Here is a 20,453-nt window from a genome sequence, read left to right as displayed (position 1 = left end):
ACTTTGTCTCATCATGTAGGCATTTTATCATCTCACATCATTGCAAGAAGCTCAATGAATTCAGTACAATAAGATATTTTGAGGGGTGCTTGGCTGACTCAGTTGGAGGAGCATGTGACTATTGACTGTGGTGTCATGTGTTTGAGCCCCAGGTTAGGTGTAGAGATTACTTAAATAAATAAAACTTTAAAAAATATTTTGAGAGAGAGAGAGGCCACATTCACATGATTTTTATTATAGTATATTATTATAATTGTTCTATTTTATTATTAGTTGTTAATCTCTTACTGTGCATAATTTATAAGTTAAAATTCACTATAGGTATGTATGAATAGGAAAAAACATAGTTTATATAGAATTCAGTACTCTCTGTAGTTTCAGGCATCCACTGGGAGTCTTGGAATGTATCCTCTGTGGATAAGGGGGGACTACTGTACTATGAAAATCCTTATTGAGACATGTATCTCTCAATCCTCAGTAACTCTAATGGAATCAGGAAAAGTTTGCTAAGCAAGTTTTCTCTCTCTTTTTCTCTGTTTGGGTGTAGGAAGTGGTGGTTTGAGTTCTGAATTGGATAAAAGGCTGAGTTTCATGCCCAAGTCTTCTTGGTGCAAGACAGGAACAGTGCAGAAACAAACATCAAAGTAGAGGTGAAAATGAACAAAACTCCCCCTAAGAGATATATAGAAGAATTGAGGAAGGTTAGGGGCTTACAAAGAATGTGGAACAGTGGTTTGGGCTGATCATACCTAGATGTGAAGGGTTTGAGGGACCTGGGTAGATATCTTGAAGATACCTTTTATTCTGAATTGAGACTACGCATTTATTTTACCATTCACACATACTTTAGGATAGATGTTTTTTGGGGGATGCAAACATAATTAAAAACATGGCCCTATATTTGAGGAACTCAAAAGTAAACTAAGCTTAGAACAGAACAAAGGTTTGATATGTTTCCCTTCATTCTTCTCCTGTTTAGCCAGCAAACTGTTAACAGAACTGTGACCTTAAATGTTTTCCCTATTTATGCATGGCATATGAGAACGTGTGTGTGTGTGTATGCGTGCGTGCGTGCGTGTGTATGCGTGCGTGCGTGTGTGTGTGTGTGTTCGCGCGCGCGTAAAGACATCATGCTTGGCCTAGATTCTTGTGACTCTAAAAGGTTTTAGACAGCATAAGACCATCTTAAAAATGGGGTGCTTGGGGCAGTTGAACAAGGCTCAGATTATATAGTCAACTTCTCTCTGTTTCCTACCACTTTCCATCTTTCAGTCCTCAAAAATGATATTTTTGGAGCTTGCTTACTAACGAGGAAAATGTTCACAAATTGTTAGGAAAAGAGCAAAGGTAAAAACCTGTACATTTATTATGATCTGTGTAAAAATTATATTTGAGCAGAATGTTGGTGGTGGTATTAGATGATTTCTTAAAACTTTCTGTGTATTCTAAATATTAAAGATTACTTACAAAATTTGGCTTATATTTCTTCTTAAATTTAATGACCATGGTATGCATATGCATAAAGTGTAGAGAGCTGGTTACCAGGAATGTTATTACATTCCTTACTTGGCCTATACTCTACACCAGATGAATTCTTTTCCTGTCAATTTCACCCTACTATGTTTGTGCTTATGAGACAGAAACATATATTTTGCCTATATGTTAATTTAATCAACCAATGTTCAAGTTAAATATTTGCAAAATTTTATTTATGTTTGATCATTTTTAGTTTTTTTATCATGAAAATTTTTTTCCAGCTTATTAAGATAAAATTGACATATAATGTTGTGTTAGTTTAAGGTGTACAATGTGATGATTTGATACATGTATATATTGGGAAATAATTACAATGTTTGTAAAATTTTAAATTCAAACAAACTTTTTTCTCTGTACGTTTACATAAATATTTTCCTCACAATCGAAGAACCGAGATTGATAGACTTTAAATCCTACAAAAATACAGCCACTCCATTAGTGAAAAACAAAATCTGACCTATAGTGTATAATTATATTATATAACGGCAGCACCCAAATATTTGAACAAATAAAATTTGAATTATTCAATAACATTGGATGGGAATTTAATGTTTGATTTTACCCAGTGTCTAACCTAAGATTATTTTAGTGGAAAGTATCAAACTTGCTGGGGAAAGATTTAGCAAGGAGGGCAAATTTATTATAAAGATAGCACTTAAAAGTCAAGGGCAGGGTACAATTCTGACCATTTTCATATCTTGAACCAAGAGTTGGAAAACCATTAGGACTCTGGGGAGCCTGTTCCTCAAGAGAAAATTCTGTTTCTCTGGAGACACATGGATTCTTTCATCTCTGCCTCTTTCTGCTTGTTTTTTTGTTTTTGTTTTTCCTCTGTAGGCAGGCTTTTCCTGTTTCTCTGTATGCATGGCCACCTTGCCACACAACAGTTTACATCCTTGGCTCAAGTAGACATCTCAGATTAAGGAATATATCAAAATTTCCAATGCAAATTTCTAGAAGAAAAGAGTTGATGGGCCCTGCCTGAGACAGGTGTCCAACTCTGGGTCATGTATTATTGACCCGGAGTGTCACCCAGAGTGACTGGAGTCATAGACTACTAATACAGTTGTCAAAGGTCTATATCTGGGGACGGAGCATTTCTTACAGAAAACATTTAATAGGAATTGATGTCTCTGTTTTGTGTGCCTTCCCCATATCTACTAACCATATTTATTGTAGACCTGTTAACATTTTGAGTTTTTTTGTTTGTTTCGTTTTCCTTTTTCACTTCTGCACCTTGTGCACAAGGACAGCTTGCTTAATGGCCTTGTCATCTAGCAGACATAAAATTAGGCAATAACAAGAGTTAACATTTATTTAGCATTTCTATGCTTTTAATTTTTAAAAAAAATTGTTAAAATATTTATTTTTGAGAGAGAGAGAGGGAGAGCGCGAGTCAGGGAGGGGCAGAGGGAGAGAGAGGGAGACACAGAATCTGCAGCTCTGAGACACAGCTCTGAGGCTCCAGGCTTTGAGCTATTAGCACAGAACTTGACCTGGGGCTTGAACTCGGGAGTGGTGAGATCATGACCTGGGCTGAAGTCGGATGCCTAACTGACTGAGTCACTCAGGTGCCCCCTTTTTATTATTTTAAAAAATTTTTTAACATTTATTTTTTATTTTTTTGAGAGACAGAGACAGGGTGCAAGCAGGGGAGGTGCAGAGAGAGGGGAACACAGAATCCAAAGCAGGCTCCAGGCTCTGAGCTGTCAGCAAAGAACTTGATGTGGGCCTTACGAACTGTGAGATCATGACCTAAGTCAAAGTCAGATGCCCAACAGACTGAGCCACCCAAGTGCTCCTGCTTTTTCTTTTATTAACTTATTTACTTCTCATAGCAACTCTAGGGAGCAATGCTAATGTTCTTTTTTTTAATAAAAATGATTAGATGGAAGATGGTATTGACAATGAATCTTAGGCAGTAACGTAACAATGATTATATAAATTATTTGGTCTACCAAATACCCTAAGTACCAGTTCAGCATTTTTTTAGTCAAAGAGCTTATGCGTTTTATTTATTTATTTATTTATTTATTTATTTATTTATTTATTTATTTTACCACTTGGTGTCAGAGTTGTACTATTTGAATATATTGTTAAAAAAACTTTTTTTAAATGTTTTTTTTATTTTTGAGAGACTGAGAGAGACTGAGCATGGGTGGGGTGGGGGGTACACATAGAGAGAGGGAGGCACAGAAATCAAAGCAGGCTCCAGGCTCTGAGCTGTCAGCATGGAGCTGGACATGGGGCTTGAACTCATGAGCTGTGAGATCATGACCTGAGCTGAAGTTGAATGCTCAACCGACTGAGCCACCCAGGCACCCCTTGAACATATTGTTTTATTTGGAAATCTTTTGGGGGTTTAGTTGTGTGTTTTAAGTTTTTTGCTGTTTTTTTTAAGAATTTGTTAAAAAACAAATATGTGTGTGTGTGTTTTGTTTTTTTGTTTTTTGCTTTTTGTTTTTTTGTTTTTTGTTTTTGGAATTCACTGAGGGAGAGAAAATGTTTCTCTTTGTCTTTCTTTGATATTTTTAGGTTAAACTGTATCTGCTACCAAATCAGAAGAAAAGGTTCCTGCCATGAGAAGTGCACACAGACTTTCTAAGAGAAGTCCTGGAGGCTCAAGGAACTTTTTCTAATCTTTCCAGGAGATGGGAGTAAGTTAGTCTCTCAGATTAATCTGCTATACAGGAACAAGCTGAATACTTCTCCTTCCTAGTGGAATCCAAGAGCATTTACCTCTCAAGGCTTATGACAAACAGATCTCTAATTGATGGGAGAAGTAGGATATAATTTTTTTTAAGTTTATTTATTTATTTTGGGGGGGGGCAGAGAGAGAGAGAGAGAGAATCCCAAGCAGGCTGCATGCCTCACATGGGGCTTGATTTCACAAACCGTGAGATCATGACTTGAGCCAAAATCAAGAGTAGATGCTTAATGGACCGAGCCACTCAGCTGCCCTGAGAGGTGGGATAAATACTGGATGAAAGAATCAAGCATTTAAAATATGAAGACAGTGCTAAATGATGACCAGAAGTAATTGATTAATTCATTCAACAGAGATTTATTGATGTGTTATAATGTACTTCTCTTCCCAGCCCACCCTTGGCTTCTTTCTATGCCAGTGTTCCTCACACATCCTGGATTTGACAAACACAGGGAAAAAATTGCCTGTTATAGAGAATCTCAGTCCAGACTTATTACAGGGAAAAGAATCATCTTGGTGCTCAGAATACTCCAGGTATTTTTTTTCTTTTCTAAAATTGTGGTAACATAGACATAACATAAAATTTATTATTTTTGATATCAAGATATTCTTAAAATTTGACTATTAGTTTTAAGGGTTTTGCTGTGAAATTTTAACGAAAATGGAGGGTTTTTTTTACATGAGCAAACTTTTTTTTTAATGTTTATATTTATTTATTTTGAGAGAGGGAGAGAGAGAGCAAATACTAGCAGGGGAGAGGTAGAGAGAGAGGGAGAGAGAGAATCCCAAGCAGGCTCTGTGCTGATGTGGGGTTTGAACTGGCAAACTGTGAGATCATGACCTGAACCAAAGTTGGATGCTTAACTGACCAAGCCACCCAGGTGCCCCAAGAGGCCCATTTTTATATGTACTAACAAATTGTTTAAACATTTTTGATGGTCTACATATATGTCTGTTCTTTAGATTCTTCTTTGAACCATTTGTAACATCTTTATGGCTCCCTCATAAATCATTGAGTTAAATCTTTGATATATGTGTTAATTTTTATTTGTATAATAGTCATAAGTTTACCTTTGAAAAAATAATCCTTAACAGTTTTGGTGATCCGCGATGACCAATTACAAAGCCAGGTAAACTGCATTGCTAAATAAGCATACCTCATGGGTTACATAATTTCTCAATGCCCTTGCTGTCCATAAAATGTTTTAACCTTCAAGATTCAGCAGAAGAACATAGGTTGAATGAACTGATGAGAAATTTGTATTTTATTATTATTTTTTTAAAATGTTTATTTATTTATTTATTTATTTATTTTTCAATATATGAAATTTATTTTCAAATTGGTTTCCATACAACACCCAGTGCTCATCCCAAAAGGTTCCCTCCTCAATACCCATCACCCACTTTCCCTGCCCCCCCACCCCCCATCAACCCTCAGTTTGTTCTCAGTTTTTAACACTCTCTTATGCTTTGGCTCTCTCCCACTCTAACCTCTTTTTTTTTTTTTTTCCTTCCCCTCCCCCATGGGTTTCTGTTAAGTTTCTCAGGATCCACATAAGAGTGAAACCATATGGTATCTGTCTTTCTCTGTATGGCTTATTTCACTTAGCATCACACTCTCCAGTTCCATCCACGTTGCTACAAAGGGCCATATTTCATTCTTTCCCATTGCCACGTAGTACTCCATTGTGTATATAAACCACAATTTCTTTATCCATTCATCAGTTGATGGACATTTAGGCTCTTTCCATAATCTGGCTATTATTGAAAGTGCTGCTATAAACATTGGGGTACAAGTGCCCCTATGCATCAGTACTCCTGTATCCCTTGGGTAAATTCCTAGCAGTGCTATTGTTGGGTCATAGGGTAGGTCTATTTTTAATTTTTTGAGGAACCTCCACACTGTTTTCCAGAGTGGCTGCACCAGTTTGCATTCCCACCAACAGTGCAAGAAGGTTCCCGTTTCTCCACATCCTCTCCAGCATCTATAGTCTCCTGATTTGTTCATTTTAGCCACTGTGACTGGTGTGAGGTGGTATTTCAGTGTGGTTTTGATTTGTATTTCCCTGATTACGAGCGACGTTGAGCATCTTTTCGTGTGCCTGTTGGCCATCTGGATGTCTTCTTTAGAGAAGTGTCTATTCATGTTCTGGCCATTTCTTCACTGGATTATTTGTTTTTCAAGTGTGGAGTTTGCTGAGTTCTTTATAGATTTTGGATACTAGCCCATTGTCTGATATGTCATTTGCAAATATCTTCTCCCATTCTGTCGGTTGCCTTTTAGTTTTGTTGGTTGTTTCCTTTGCTGTGCAGAAGCTTTTTATCTTCATAAGGTCTCAGGAGTTCATTTTTGCTTTTAATTCCCTTGCCTTTGGGGATGTGTCAAGTAAGAAATTGCTATGACTGAGGTCAGAGAGGTCTTTTCCTGCTTTCTCCTCTAGGGTTTAATGGTTTCCTGTCTCACATTCAGGTCCTTTATCCATTTTGAGTTTATTTTTGTGAATGGTGTGAGAAAGTGGTCTAGTTTCAACCTTCTGCATGTTGCTGTCCAGTTCTCCCAGCACCATTTGTTAAAGAGACTGTCTTTTTTCCATTGGATGTTCTTTCCTGCTTTGTCAAGGATGAGTTGGCCATACGTTTGTGGGTCTAGTTCTGGGGTTTCTATTCTATTCCATTGATCTATGTGTCTGTTTTTGTGCCAATACCATGCTGTCTTGATGATTACAGCTTTGTAGTAGAGGCTAAAGTCGGGGATTGTGATGCCTCCTGCTTTGGTCTTCTTCTTCAAAATTACTTTGGCTGTTCGGGGCCTTTTGTGGTTCCATACGAATTTTAGGATTGCTTGTTCTGGCTTTGAGAAGAATGCTCGTGCAATTTTGATTGGGATTGCATTGAATGTGTAGATAGCTTTGGGTAGTATTGACATTTTAACAATATTTATTCTTCCAATCCATGAGCAGGGAATGTCTTTCCATTTCTTTATGTCTTCTTCAATTTCCTTCATAAGCTTTCTATAGTTTTCAGCATACAGATCTTTTACATCTTTGGTTAGATTTATCCCTAGGTATTTTATGCTTCTTGGTGCAATTGTGAATGGGATCAGTTTCTTTATTTGTCTTTCTGTTGCTTCATTATTAGTGTATAAGAATGCAACTGATTTCTGTACATTGATTTTGTATCCTGCAACTTTGCTGAATTCATGTATCAGTTCTAGCAGACTTTTGGTGGAGTCTATCAGATTTTCCATGTATAATAGCATGCCATCTGCGAAAAGTGAAAGCTTAACGTTATCTTCGCCAATTTTGATGCCTTTGATTTCCTTTTGTTGTCTGATTGCTGATGCTAGAACTTCCAACACTATGTTAAACAACAGCGGTGAGAGTGGACATCCCTGTCGTGTTCCTGATCTCAGGGAAAAAGCTCTCAGTTTTTCCTCACTGAGGATGATATTAGCTGTGGGCTTTTCATAAATGGCTTTATGATGTTTAAGTATGTTCCTTCTATCCCGACTTTCTCAGGGTTTTTATTAAGAAATGTTGCTGAATTTTGTCAAATGCCTTTTCTGCATCGATTGACAGGATCATATGGTTCTTATCTTTTCTTTTATTAATGTGATGTATCACGTTGATTGATTTGTAAATGTTGAACCAGCCCTGCATCCCAGGAATGAATCCCACTTGATCATGGTGAATAATTCTTTTTATATGCTGTTGACTTCAATTTGCTAGTATCTTATTGAGAATTTTTGCATCCATATTCATCAGGGATATTGACCTGTAGTTCTCTTTTTTTACTGGGTCTCTGTCTGGTTTAGGAATCAAAATAATACTGGCTTCATAGAATGAGTCTGGAAGTTTTCCTTCCCTTTCTATTTTTTGGAATAGCTTGAGAAGGATAGGTATTATCTCTGCTTTAAATGTCTGGTAGAACTCCCCTGGGAAGCCATTTGGTCCTGGAGTCTTATTCGTTGGGAGATTTTTGATAACTGATTCAATTTCTTCACTGGTTATGGGTCTGTTCAAGCTTTCTATTTCCTCCTGATTGAGTTTTGGAAGTGTGTGGGTGTTTAGGAATTTGTCCGTTTCTTCCAGGTTGTCCAATTTGTTGGCATATAATTTTTCATAGTATTCCCTGATAATTGCTTGTATCTCTGAGGGATTGGTTGTAATAATTCCATTTTCATTCATGATTTTATCTATTTGGGTCATCTCCCTTTTCTTTTTGAGAAGCCTGGCTAGAGGTTTGTCAATTTTGTTTATTTTTTCAAAAAGCCAACTCTTGGTTTCATTGATATGCTCTACAGTTTTTATAGATTCTATATTGTTTATTTCTGCTCTGATCTTTATTATTTCTCTTCTTCTGCTGGGTTTAGGGTGTCTTTGCTGTTCTGCTTCTATTTCCTTTAGGTGTGCTGTTAGATTTTCTATTTGGGATTTTTTTTGTTTCTTGAGATAGGCCTGGATTGCGATGTATTTTCCTCTCAGGACTGCCTTCGCTGCATCCCAAAGCGTTTGGATTGTTGTATTTTCATTTTCATTTGTTTCCATATATTTTTTAATCTTCTCTAATTGCCTGGTTGATCCATTCATTCTTTAGTAGGGTGTTCTTTAACTTCCATGCTTTTGGAGGTTTTCCAGACTTTTTCCTGTGGTTGATTTCAAGCTTCATAGCATTGTGGTCTGAAAGTATGCATGGTATGATCTCAATTCTTGTATACTTATGAAGGGCTGTTTTGTGACCCAGTATGTGATCTATCTTGGAGAATGTTCCATGTACACTCGAGAAGAAAGTATATTCTGTTGCTTTGGGATGCAGAGTTCTAAATATATCTGTCAAGTCCGTCTGATCCAATGTATCATTCAGGGCCCTTGTTTCTTTATTGACCGTGTGTTTAGATGATCTATCCATTTCTCTAAGTGGAGTGTTAAAGTCCCCTGCAATTACCACATTCTTATCAATAAGGTTGCTTATGTTTGTAATTGTTTTATATATATATATAAAACATATATATATATAATGTATATATAATTGCTCCTGTATTTGGTGCATAGACATTTATAATTGTTAGTTCTTCTTGATGGATAGATCCTGTAGTTATTATATAATGCCCTTCTTCATCTCTTGTTACAGCCTTTAATTTAAAGTCTAGTTTTTCTGATATAAGTATGGCTACTCCAGCTTTCTTTTGACTTCCAGTAGCATGATAAATAGTTCTCCATTCCCTCACTTTCAATCTGAAGGTGTCCTCAGGTCTAAAATGAGTCTTTTGTAGACAGCAAATAGATGGGTCTTGTTTTTTTATCCATTCTGTTACCTTATGTCTTTTGGTTGGCACATTTAGTCCATTTACATTCAGTGTTATTATAGAAAGATATGGGTTTAGAGTCATTGTGATGTCTGTAGGTTTCATGCTTGTAGCGATGTCTCTGGTACTTTGTCTCACAGGATCCCCCTTAGGATCTCCTATAGGGATGGTTTAGTGGTGACAAATTCCTTCAGTTTTTGTTTGTTTGGGAAGACCTTTATCTCTCCTTCTATTCTAAATGACAGACTTGCTGGATAAAGGATTCTCGGCTGCATATTTTTTCTGTTCACCACATTGAAGATTTCCTGCCATTCCTTTCTGGCCTGCCAAGTTTCAGTAGAGAGATTGGTCACGAGTCTTATAGGTCTCCCTTTATATGTTAGAACACGTTTATCCCTAGCTGCTTTCAGAATTTTCTCTTTATCCTTGTATTTTGCCAGTTTCACTGTGATATGTCATGCAAACGATCAATTCAAGTTATGTCTGAAGGGAGTTCTCTGTGCCTCTTGGATTTCAATGCCTTTTTCCTTCCCCAGATCAGGGAAGTTCTCAGCTATTATTTCTTCAACTACACCTTCAGCACCTTTCCCTCTCTCTTCCTCCTCTGGAATACCAATTATGTGTAGATTATTTCTCTTTAGTGCATCACTTAGTTCTCTAATTTTCTCCTCATACTCCTGGATTTTTTTCTCTCTCTTTTTCTCAGCTTCCTCTTTTTCCATAATTTTATTTTCTAGTTCACCTATTTTCTCCTCTGCCCCTCAATCCGAGCTGTGGTCATCTCCATTTTATTTTGCAGTTCATTTAGAGCATTTTTTAGCTCCTCCTGACTGTTCCTTAGTCCCTTGATCTCTGTAGCAATAGATGCTCTGCTGTCCTCTATACTGTTTTCAAGCCTAGCAATTAATTTTATGACTATTATCCTAAATTCGCTTTCTGTTATATTGTTTAAATCCTTTTTGATCAGTTCGTTAGCTGTTGTTATTTCCTGGAGATTCTTTTGAGGGGAATTCTCCCATTTCGTCATTTTGGATAGAACTGCAGGGCACTTCCCCTCTGCCCTCTTGAATAACTTGCGTTGGTGGGCAGGGCCGCAGTCAGACCTGATGTCTGCCCCCAGCCCACCACTGGGGCCACAGTCAGACTGGTGTGTGCCTTCTCTTCCCCTCTCCTAGGGGCGGGATTCACTGTGGGGTGGCATGGCCCATCTGGGCTACTTGCACACTGCTAGGCTTGTGGTGCTGAGGATCTGGCATATTAGCTGGGGTGGATGGGCAAGGTGCACAGGGGCGGGAGGGGCAGGCTCAGTTCGCTTTTCCTTTGGTGATCCACTTCAGGAGGGGCCCTGCGGCACCGGGAGTGAGTCAGACCTGCCGGAGGGATGGATCCGCAGAAGCACGGTGTTGGGTGTTAGCAAGGTGCAAGCAAGTTCCCTGGCAGGAACTGGTTCCCTTTGGGCTTTTGGCTGGGGGATGGGCAAGGGAGATGGCGCTGGCGAGCGCCTTTGTTCCCTGCCAAGCTGAGCTCTGTCATCCGGGGCTCAACAGCTCTCCCTCCTGTTGTCCTCCAGACCTCCTGCTCTCCGAGCAGAGCTGTTAACTTATAACCTTCCAGATGTTAAGTCCCGCTTGCTGTCCGAACACTCTCCGTCCGACCCCTCCACTTTTGCCAGCCAGACTCGGGTCTCTGCTTGGCCAGCGGGCTGCCCCTCTGCCCTGGCTCCCTCCCGCCAGTCTGTGTAGCGCGCACCACGTCTCTGCCCTTCCTACCCTCTTCCGTGGGCCTCTCATCTGCACTTGGCTCCAGAGAATCCGTTCTGCTAGTCTTCTGGTGGTTTTCTGGGTTATTTAGGCAGGTGTGGGTGGAATCTAAGTGGTCAGCAGGATGCGGTGAGCCCAGAGTCCTCCTATGCCGCCATCTTCCTCCCCTCAAACGAGAAATTTTATTTTTAAATGAAATAATAGAATATCATTGTTTTCATGTTCTACTTACTGGACATAGGAGGAAACTCTTTATCTCTCTTCTTAAAGATAGGGTTAGCCCTATCTCTAATTCATAATTTATTAGATTGTGCTGTTGTGAGTTAAATGAAATGAAATATTTAAAAATGATATCTGATCCTCATGGACACCCTATTTGAATTAAAAACTTAGTGAGAACTAAAACTATAAGACTAGTAGAAGAAAACATAGGTATAAATCTTTATGACTTTGGATTAGGCAATGGTTTCTTAGATATGACATCAAAAACACAAGCAATAAAAGAAAAAATACCTAAGTTGGAGTTTATCAAAATTAAAACTGATTGTGATTTCAAGGACCCAAAAAAGTGAAAAGACAATCCAAAGAAAGGGAGAAAATATTTGTAAATCATACATCTGATAAAGGTCTAATTATCCAGAGTATAAAAATTTTCTTACAACTCAACAATAAAAAGTCAACCCAATTACAAATAGACAAAAGATCTGAATAGACAGATATTTCTCCAAATGTGATATATAAATGGCTATTAAAGATGTTCAATATGATCAACATCAATATTGGGGAAATGCAAATCAGATTTACTATACGGTACCACTTCACACTCACTGGATATAATAAAAAAGACAGATAATGACAAGTGTTGGTGATAATATAGTGGAATTGGAACCATCATGCTCTGCTGGTGGGAATGTGAAATGGTGCATCATTGGAAAACAGTTTGGAAATTCCTTGAAAAGCTAAACATAGAGTTATCAAATGACCTAGAAATTCTACCCCTAGGTATATACCCAAGAGAAATGAAGACAACTGTACATACAAACACTTGGGTACAGGTATTCATAACAGTGTTATTCATGATAGTGAAAAAGTAGAAACAGCCTAAATGTCCATTAATTGATGAATGGATAAGCAAAATGTAGTATATCTATGCAATGGTATATTCAGCTACATGAAAAGGAAATATGGATTCATGCTACAACAAGATGAACTTTGAAAATATTATGGTAAATATTGTGGTAAAGTCAGACAGAGCAAGCTACATATTATATGATTCAATTTATATAAAATGTACAAAATAGGCAATATTTAGAAACAGAAGCAGATTAGTTGTTGCCAGGGGCTGGAGGTGAGGGAAAAGGAGAGCAAGTACTAATAGATAAGGTGTTTCTTTTTGGAGTGATGAAAGTATTATGGAATTAGATGGTGGTGATGGTTGCACAACTTTGTGAATATCCAGAGCTGCTGAATCGCATATTTTGAAATAGCATATATATGACTTATATCCTCCCCCCCCCAAAAAAAAATAAAATAAGATTAAAAAATGCAATAAAAACTTTACTGAATCTCCTTACTTTTCATGGAAAAATATTGTTTGCATGTATTTGATAAGAATCTATTCTCTTGGAGTGCATGGCTGGCTCAGTTGGTAGAATATGTGAGTTTTGATCTTGGGGTCATGAGTTCGAGCCCCATATTGGGCACAGAGATTACTTAAAAATAAATAAATAAATAAACGACCATACTTAGAAAAAAAAAGAAGAAGACTATCCTCTTCTTTTTCTTTTTTTTAGGTGGGCTGCATGCCCAACTTGGGGCTTGACCCTATGACCCTGAGCTCAATAGCCACATGTTCTACCAAATAAGCCAGCCAGTCACCCCCATCCTCTTCTTTACCAGAATGTGATTAGACAAATTATGCAACAAAGGCCCTAGCTAGAATGTCATTTTTGAGAATGATGCTTACTTAATCAAGTATGATAAGCCACTTTAAGGAAAATAAGTTAACTTTATTTATGGAAGAAATGCCTACAAAACCCTCCAAGGAAACTTAGCTTTGTGCCTAGTTTATAGTATCCTAAGTCATAGTTGATAAGGAAGGTTACTTAGGCCGGGAACCTAAGATAATATTTGGGACCTCAAGAAAGAGATTCACCGAACTCATAGATACTGCAGGTGTAATGTGGTAAAAAAAAAATTTCCTGGGCTTTGTTTCATAGTTTCAGGATAGCAAAAGAGAGGCTTTTAGAAGTTCAGTTCAAGATTCCTTATGAAAACTTCCAGGCAGAAGTTAATGTGGTGGTCTTAGTACTGTTCAATACCATATGACTACAGATTTGTGAAGCAATCTCAAGGAGGCCTGTAAGGTTAATTAATACTTGTTGCATCTTTATAAATAATTAAGCCAAAACTACTGAGACTAGCTCTTTTTTATGTGTACAAAAATAAATTTTGAGATTATTATGATTATAAAGGGGGCAAGGGAGATCGTTAGAGAAAATCTTTGAATTGGGCAAAAAAAAAAAAGAGATTACTGGGTTTATTTTCAATAAATACTAGGTGTTGTCTAGTGTACCTTCCCAAGTTATCTTTTTCTACAGGGTTTTTCACCTTTTATTTTTTTAATAGTGTTTATTTATCTATTTTGAGAGAGAGGGAGAGAGTGAGCACAGGGGAGGGGCAGAGAGAGAGAGAGAGAGAGGGAGAGAGAATCCCAAGCAGGCTCCATGCTGTCAGTGCAGAGCCCCATGCATAGCTTGAACCCACAAACCATGAGATCATGATCTGAGCTGAAATCAAGAGTTGGATACTTAACCAACTGAGCCACCCAGGCACCCCCACCTTTTATTTTCTTTAAATGAGCGATTTCACAACTCTGCAATTGTAGAAAACAGCAATTCAAATATATTTTTTAAATCACAAATAAGAGGGGAGAAGTAACAACAAACATCACAGAAATCTAAACAATTATAAGAGAATATTACAAAAAAACCTGTATGCCAACAAATTGGACAACTAGAAGAAATGGATAAAATCCTAGAAATGTATAACTTACCAAAACTGAGACAGCAAGAAATAGAAAATTTGAACAAACTGATTACCAGCAAAGAAATTGAATCAGTAATCAAAAAACTCCCAACAAACAAAAGCCCAGGACCAGATGGCTTCACATATGAATTCTACAAAACATTTAAAGAAGAGTTAATATCTATTCTCCTCATACTATCCCAAATAGTAGAAAGGGAAGGAAAACTTCCAAATTCATCCTATGAGGCCAGTATCACCCCGATACCAAAACCAGATAAAGACACCACAAAAAAAGGGAACTACAGTCCATTATCTGTGATGAATGTAAACAACAAAAATCCTCCACAAAATATTAGCAAACTGAATCCAATAATAAAAAACTATTTAAAAATTTAATATAATTAATAAAATAATTATTCACCACAATTAAGTAGGATTTATTCCTGGGTTGCAAAGGTGGTTCAATAGTTTCAAGTCAATCAAACAAGATGTCACATCAATAAGAGAAAGGATAAGAACCATATGATCATTTCAATAGACTCAGAAAAGCATTTGACAAAGTACAACATCCATTCTTGATAAAAACCCTCCATGTAACAAAGGCCATATAGGAAAAACCTATAGCTAACATCATCCTCAATAGGGAAAAACCATGACCCTTTCCCCTAAGGTCAGGAACAAGACAAGGATGTCCATTCTCAGCACTTTTATTCAACATAGTACTGGAAGTCCTAGCCACAGCAATCAGACAATAAAAAGAAACAAAACGCAACCAAATTGGTAAGGAATAAGTAAAACTTTCACTTTTTGCAGATGTCATGGTACTATATCTAGCAAACCCAAAAGACTCTACCCAAAAACTGCTAGAATTGATAAATGAATTCAGTAAAGTCACAGGATACAAAATCAGTGTTAAAAAATCTGTTGCATTTCTATACACCAATAATGAAGCATCAGAAAGAGAAATTAAGAAAATAATCCCATTTACAATTGCACCAAAAGTAATAAGATACTTAGGAATAAACCTAACTAAAGAGTTGAAAGACCTGTATTCTGAAAACTATACAGCACTGGTGAAAGAAACTGAAGATGATACAAAGACATAGCAAGATGTCCCATGCTCATGGATTTGAAGAAAAATATTGTTAAAAAGTCTATACTACACAAAGCAATCTACAGATTTAATGCAATCCCTTCCAACATACCACTAGCATTTTTCACACAACCAGAACTAACAATCTTAAAATTTGTATGGAACCACAAAAGATCCTGAATAGCCAAAGCAATTTTGAAAAAGAAAAAGCTGGAAGCATCACAATTCTGGACTTCAAGTTATATTACAAAGCTGTAGTAATCAAACCAGTATGCTATTGGCATGAAAATAGACATATAGATCAACAGAACAGAGTATAGAACCCAGAAATAAACTCACAATTATATGGCCAATTAATCTTTGATAAAGCAGGAAAGAATATCCAATGGGAAAAAGACAGTCTCTTCAACTAATGGTGTTGGGAAAACTGCAACATGCAAAAGAATGAACCTGGACCACTTTATTACACCATACACAAAAATAAATTCAAAATGGATTAAAGACCTAATTGTGAGACCTGAAACCATGAAAATCCTAGAAAAGAGCACAGGCAGTAATTTCTCTGACATTAGCCATAGCAACTTTTTCCTAGATAAGTCACCTGACACAAGGGAAGCAAAAGCAAAAATAAACTATTGGGACTACATCAAAATAAAAAGCTTTTGCACAGTGAAGGAAATGATCAACAAAACCAAAAAGCAACCTGTGGAATGGGAGAAGATATTTTTAAATGACATATCCGATAAAGGGTTTAGTATCCAAAATATATAAAGAACTTATAAAACCCAATACCCAAAATCCAAAAAATCCAATTAAAAAATGGGAAGAAGACATGAACAGATGTTTCTCCAAAGAAGACATACGGATGTGGGAATGCAAGCTGGTGCAGCCACTCTGGAAAACAGTATGGAGGTTCCTCAAAAAACTAAAAATAGAACTACCCTACAACTCAGCAATTGCACTACTAGGCATTTACCCACGGGATACAGGTGTGCTGTTTTGAAGGGACACATGCACCCCTATGTTTATAGCAGCACTATCAACAATAGCCCAAATATGGAAAGAGCCCAAATGTCCATCGATGGATGAATGGATAAGGAAGATGTGGTGGTATATATATATACAATGGAGTATTACTTGGCCATCAAAAAGAATGAAATCTTGCCATTTGCAACTATGTGGATGGAACTGGAAGGTATTATGCTAAGTGAAATTAGTCAGAGAAAGACACAAATCATATAACTTCACTCATATGAGGACTTTAAGAGACAAAACAGATGAACATAAGGGAAGGGAAACAAAAATAATGTAAAAACAGGGAGGGGGACAAAACAGAAGAGACTCATAAATATGGAGAACAAACTGAGGGTTGCTGGAGGGGTTGCGGGAGGGGGGATGGGCTAAATGGGTAAGGGACATCAAGGAATCTACTCCTGAAATCATTGTTGCACTATATGCTAACTAATTTGGATGTAAATTTAAAAAAATAAAAAATAAAATTAAAAAAAATGACAGATGGCTGACACATGAAAAGATGCTCAACATCACTTATCATCAGGGAAATGCAAATCAAAACAACAATGAGCTATCACCTCACCCCTGTCAGAATGGTTAAAATAAAAAACACAAGAAACAACAGATGTTGGTGAGGATGTGGAAGAAAAACAAAACAAAACAAAAAAACCCCTGTTGCTCTGTTGGTGGGAATGCCCACTGGTGCAAGCACTCTGGAAAACTGTATGGAGTTTTCTCAAAAAGTTAAAAATAGAACTACCCTATGATCCAGCAATCACACTAGTGGGTATTTACCCAAAGAAGATGGGTAACACTAATTTAAAGGTATACATGCATCCCTATGATGCAGCATTATAGCAGCATTATTTACAATAGCCAAGACATGGAAGCAGGCCCTGTGTCCGTTAACTGATGAATGCATAAAGAAGATGTGGTTTATACACACAGTGGGATATTACTCAGCCATAAAAAAAGAATGAACTCTTGCCATTTTCAACAACATGGATGGAGCTAGAGAGTATAACGCTGACACAAGTCAGTTAAAGACAAGTATCATATGATTTCACTGGTGTGGAATTTCAGAAAGAAAACAAATGAGCAAAGGGGAAAAAGAGACAGAGAGAGAGAAAAACCAAGAAACAGACTCTTAACTAAAGAGAACAAACTAATGATTATCAGAGGGAAGGTGGGTGAGGGGATAAGTCAAATAGGTGATAGGAATTAAGGAATGCACTTGTGGTGAGTACTGGGTGATTAAAATAAACTTAAAAAAAATTTTTTTTTCTAGTAGAGGTCAATTTTGCATCTATTAGTGAATTCATTTTAGCATTTTTTAAAAAAAGACTTTATTTTTAAGTAATCTCTACATTCAACATAGGGCTCGAAGCCACAGCCCTGAGATCAAGAGTCGCATGCTCCACCAACTGAGCCAGCCAGGTGCCCCCATTTCAGCATTCTTGATTGCTTATATGGATGCCTGCTCTTTGGCTTCTCCTTTGAACTGGTTGTAACATCTTAATAATTCTCTCATTAATTAGTATGTTAAGTGAAATATTTGATACATATTTATTGTACATATTTGCACAAGAGTCATGATTTTACCTTTGTCACAATGTGCTGGGACAATGAATTAGAAAATCTTTTTTTTTCTTTCTTTTTATTGAGCATAGTTGATGCATGTTACAGTAGTTTCAGGTGTACAGCATAGTGATTTGACAAGTCTATACATCATGCTATGCTTTCTGCAAGTGTAGCTACCATCTGTTATCATATAATGCTATTACAGTATTATTGACTGTATTTCTTATGCTATACCTTTTATTCCCATGACTTATTCATTCCATAACTGGAAGCCTATATCTCCCAATCCTCTTTACCCAGAAAGTGTTTCTTTTGTCTTAAGTAATTGTTCGGGAATTGTGCTCTATGCTGGTAGAAGTTTATTCTAAGGAATGACTTTAGTAGGAATTATCTAGCAGTGTTGGAGGAGGAAAGTGCCATCTGTTCCTGTGATAGTACACACAAAAACCTGGGCACAAGTCAACTTTTGAGACATGAGATATAACCATGCTGGTATTAGCATGGTATTGGAGTGAAGTGCAGTTTGGTGCAGCTTGCGTGTTTAAGTTAGCAGAAGGAATATACTCAGTGGGAACTTCTTTGGGACCTTGAGTTGATCTAGTCCCAAAGCTGGCAGCACAGATATGTCATTCTTAACAAGCTTACATACCCATACATTTGATGGATTAGGCTATGATCCAGAAAATGTAAGATGCAAGAAAATGTTTGGTAAGAGATTGTTTACATTTTTCTGGTTAAAGAGGGAGATTAACACGTTTGAAGCAGGAATGTTTCCTACAGAGGGATTTTATTTTATTTTATTTTGTTTTATTTTGTTTTATTTTATTTTATTTTATTTTTATTTTTTCACGAAAAAAGATAATTTTTCATTTTATTTATTTAGAAAAATTTTTTAATATGAAATTTATTGTCAAATTGGTTTCCATACAACACCCAGTGCTCATCCCAACAGGTGCCCTCCTCAATGCCCATCACCCACTTTCCCCTCTCTCCCATCCCCCCATCAACCCTCAGTTTATTCTCAGTTTTTAAGAGTCTCTTATGCTTTGGCTCCCTCCCTCTATTTTATTTTCCTTCTCCTCCCCCATGGTCTTCTGTTAAGTTTCTCAGGATCCACATAAGAGTGAAAACGTATGGTATCTGTCTTTCTCTGTATGACTTATTTCACTTAGAATCACACTCTCCAGTTCCATCCACATTGCTACAAAAGGCCATATTTCATTCTTTCTCATTGCCAAGTAGTATTCCATTGTATATATAAACCACATCTTCTTTATCCTTTCATCAGTTGATGGACATTTAGGCTCTTGTTGAAATTTGGCTATTGTTGAAAGTGCTGCTATAAACATTGGGGTACAAGTGCCCCTATGCATCAGCACTCCTGTATCCCTTGGGTAAATTCCTAGCAGTGCTATTGCTGGGTCATAGGGTAGATCTATTTTTAATTTTTTGAGGAACCTTCACACTGTTTTCCAGAGCGGCTGCACCAGTTTGCATTCCCACCAACAGTGCAAGAGGGTTCCCGTTTCTCCACATCCTCTCCAGCATCTATAGTCTCCTGATTTGTTCATTTTAGCCACTCTGACCAGTGTAAGGTGGTATCTCAGTGTGGTTTTGATTTGTATTTCCCTGATGAGGAGTGACGTTGAGCATCTTTTCATGTGCCTGCTGGCCATCTGGATGTCTTCTTTAGAGAAGTGTCTATTTATGTCTTCTGCCCATTTCTTCACTGGATTATTTGTTTTTCGGGTGTGGAGTTTGGTGAGTTCTTTATAGATTTTGGGTACTAGCCCTTTGTCTGATATGTCATTTGCAAATATCTTTGCCCATTCTGTCGGTTGCCTTTTAGTTTTGTTGTTTCCTTTGCAGTGCAGAAGTTTTTTATCTTCATGAGGTCCCAATAGTTCATTTTTCTTACAGAGGGATTTTAACTAAACAAAAGAAGTATAGAATGTTTTGGGGTAGGTGAAAGAGATTCTTGAATAGATTAAAGTTGGCTACTGGTTAAGAAAACAATACAAATTCCTGTACTGTTTGTGCTCATGGTCATTCTCTGGATCCTATACAACATAAAGTCTAAAGTTGGAGAGGGGAATGGAAGATAATGTTATACTGTACTGCTTTGGAGCTTTTGGTTGGGGATATTAATCAAAAGGTAATAAAATCAAGGTAACCTGAATAGAGCCTTTGTACTCAAAACTAATTCTGACAGAGAGGAGGACAGAAACTTTGGGAGGCGGTACATGATGTACAAGTAGCTAAAGGGTGGCAGGGTATTGTTTGTGGAAGTAATTCTCAGAAGAATAAAGAGTTGATGAATTTGAACTTGTATTACTTTTTAAAAATTTTTTATTACAAAAATTTTTAATGCTTATTTATTTTTGAGAGACAGAGAGTGAGACAGAGTGCAAGCAGGGGAGAGGCAGAGAG

General features: G+C 37.2%; 1 protein-coding gene across 10 annotated transcripts in view; it reads left to right on the top strand.

The window, feature by feature from the left end:
* The window catches only part of FILIP1 (filamin A interacting protein 1), a 296,630-nt gene that overhangs the window by 50,673 nt on the left and 225,504 nt on the right, over window positions 1-20,453 (top strand). For 8 of the 10 annotated variants that reach the window (XM_042986689.1, XM_042986682.1, XM_042986688.1 and 5 more), the window contains 2 exons: window positions 4,072-4,193; window positions 4,635-4,777. In XM_042986689.1, the coding sequence (XP_042842623.1) occupies window positions 4,655-4,777 (123 nt within the window). In that variant the 5' untranslated portion in view covers window positions 4,072-4,193; window positions 4,635-4,654. Of the gene's footprint in view, window positions 1-122; window positions 153-1,299; window positions 1,348-4,071; window positions 4,194-4,634; window positions 4,778-20,453 lie in introns of those variants that run through there. The other 2 variants (XM_042986685.1, XM_042986686.1) reach the window with 2 other exon arrangements.

This window comes from Panthera tigris, chromosome B2 (genome assembly GCF_018350195.1).
Source record: "Panthera tigris isolate Pti1 chromosome B2, P.tigris_Pti1_mat1.1, whole genome shotgun sequence".
In the NCBI taxonomy this organism is placed as follows: domain Eukaryota; kingdom Metazoa; phylum Chordata; class Mammalia; order Carnivora; family Felidae; genus Panthera; species Panthera tigris.
Note: the sequence above shows the minus strand (reverse complement) of the source record. Positions and strands in the feature narration are given on the sequence as shown.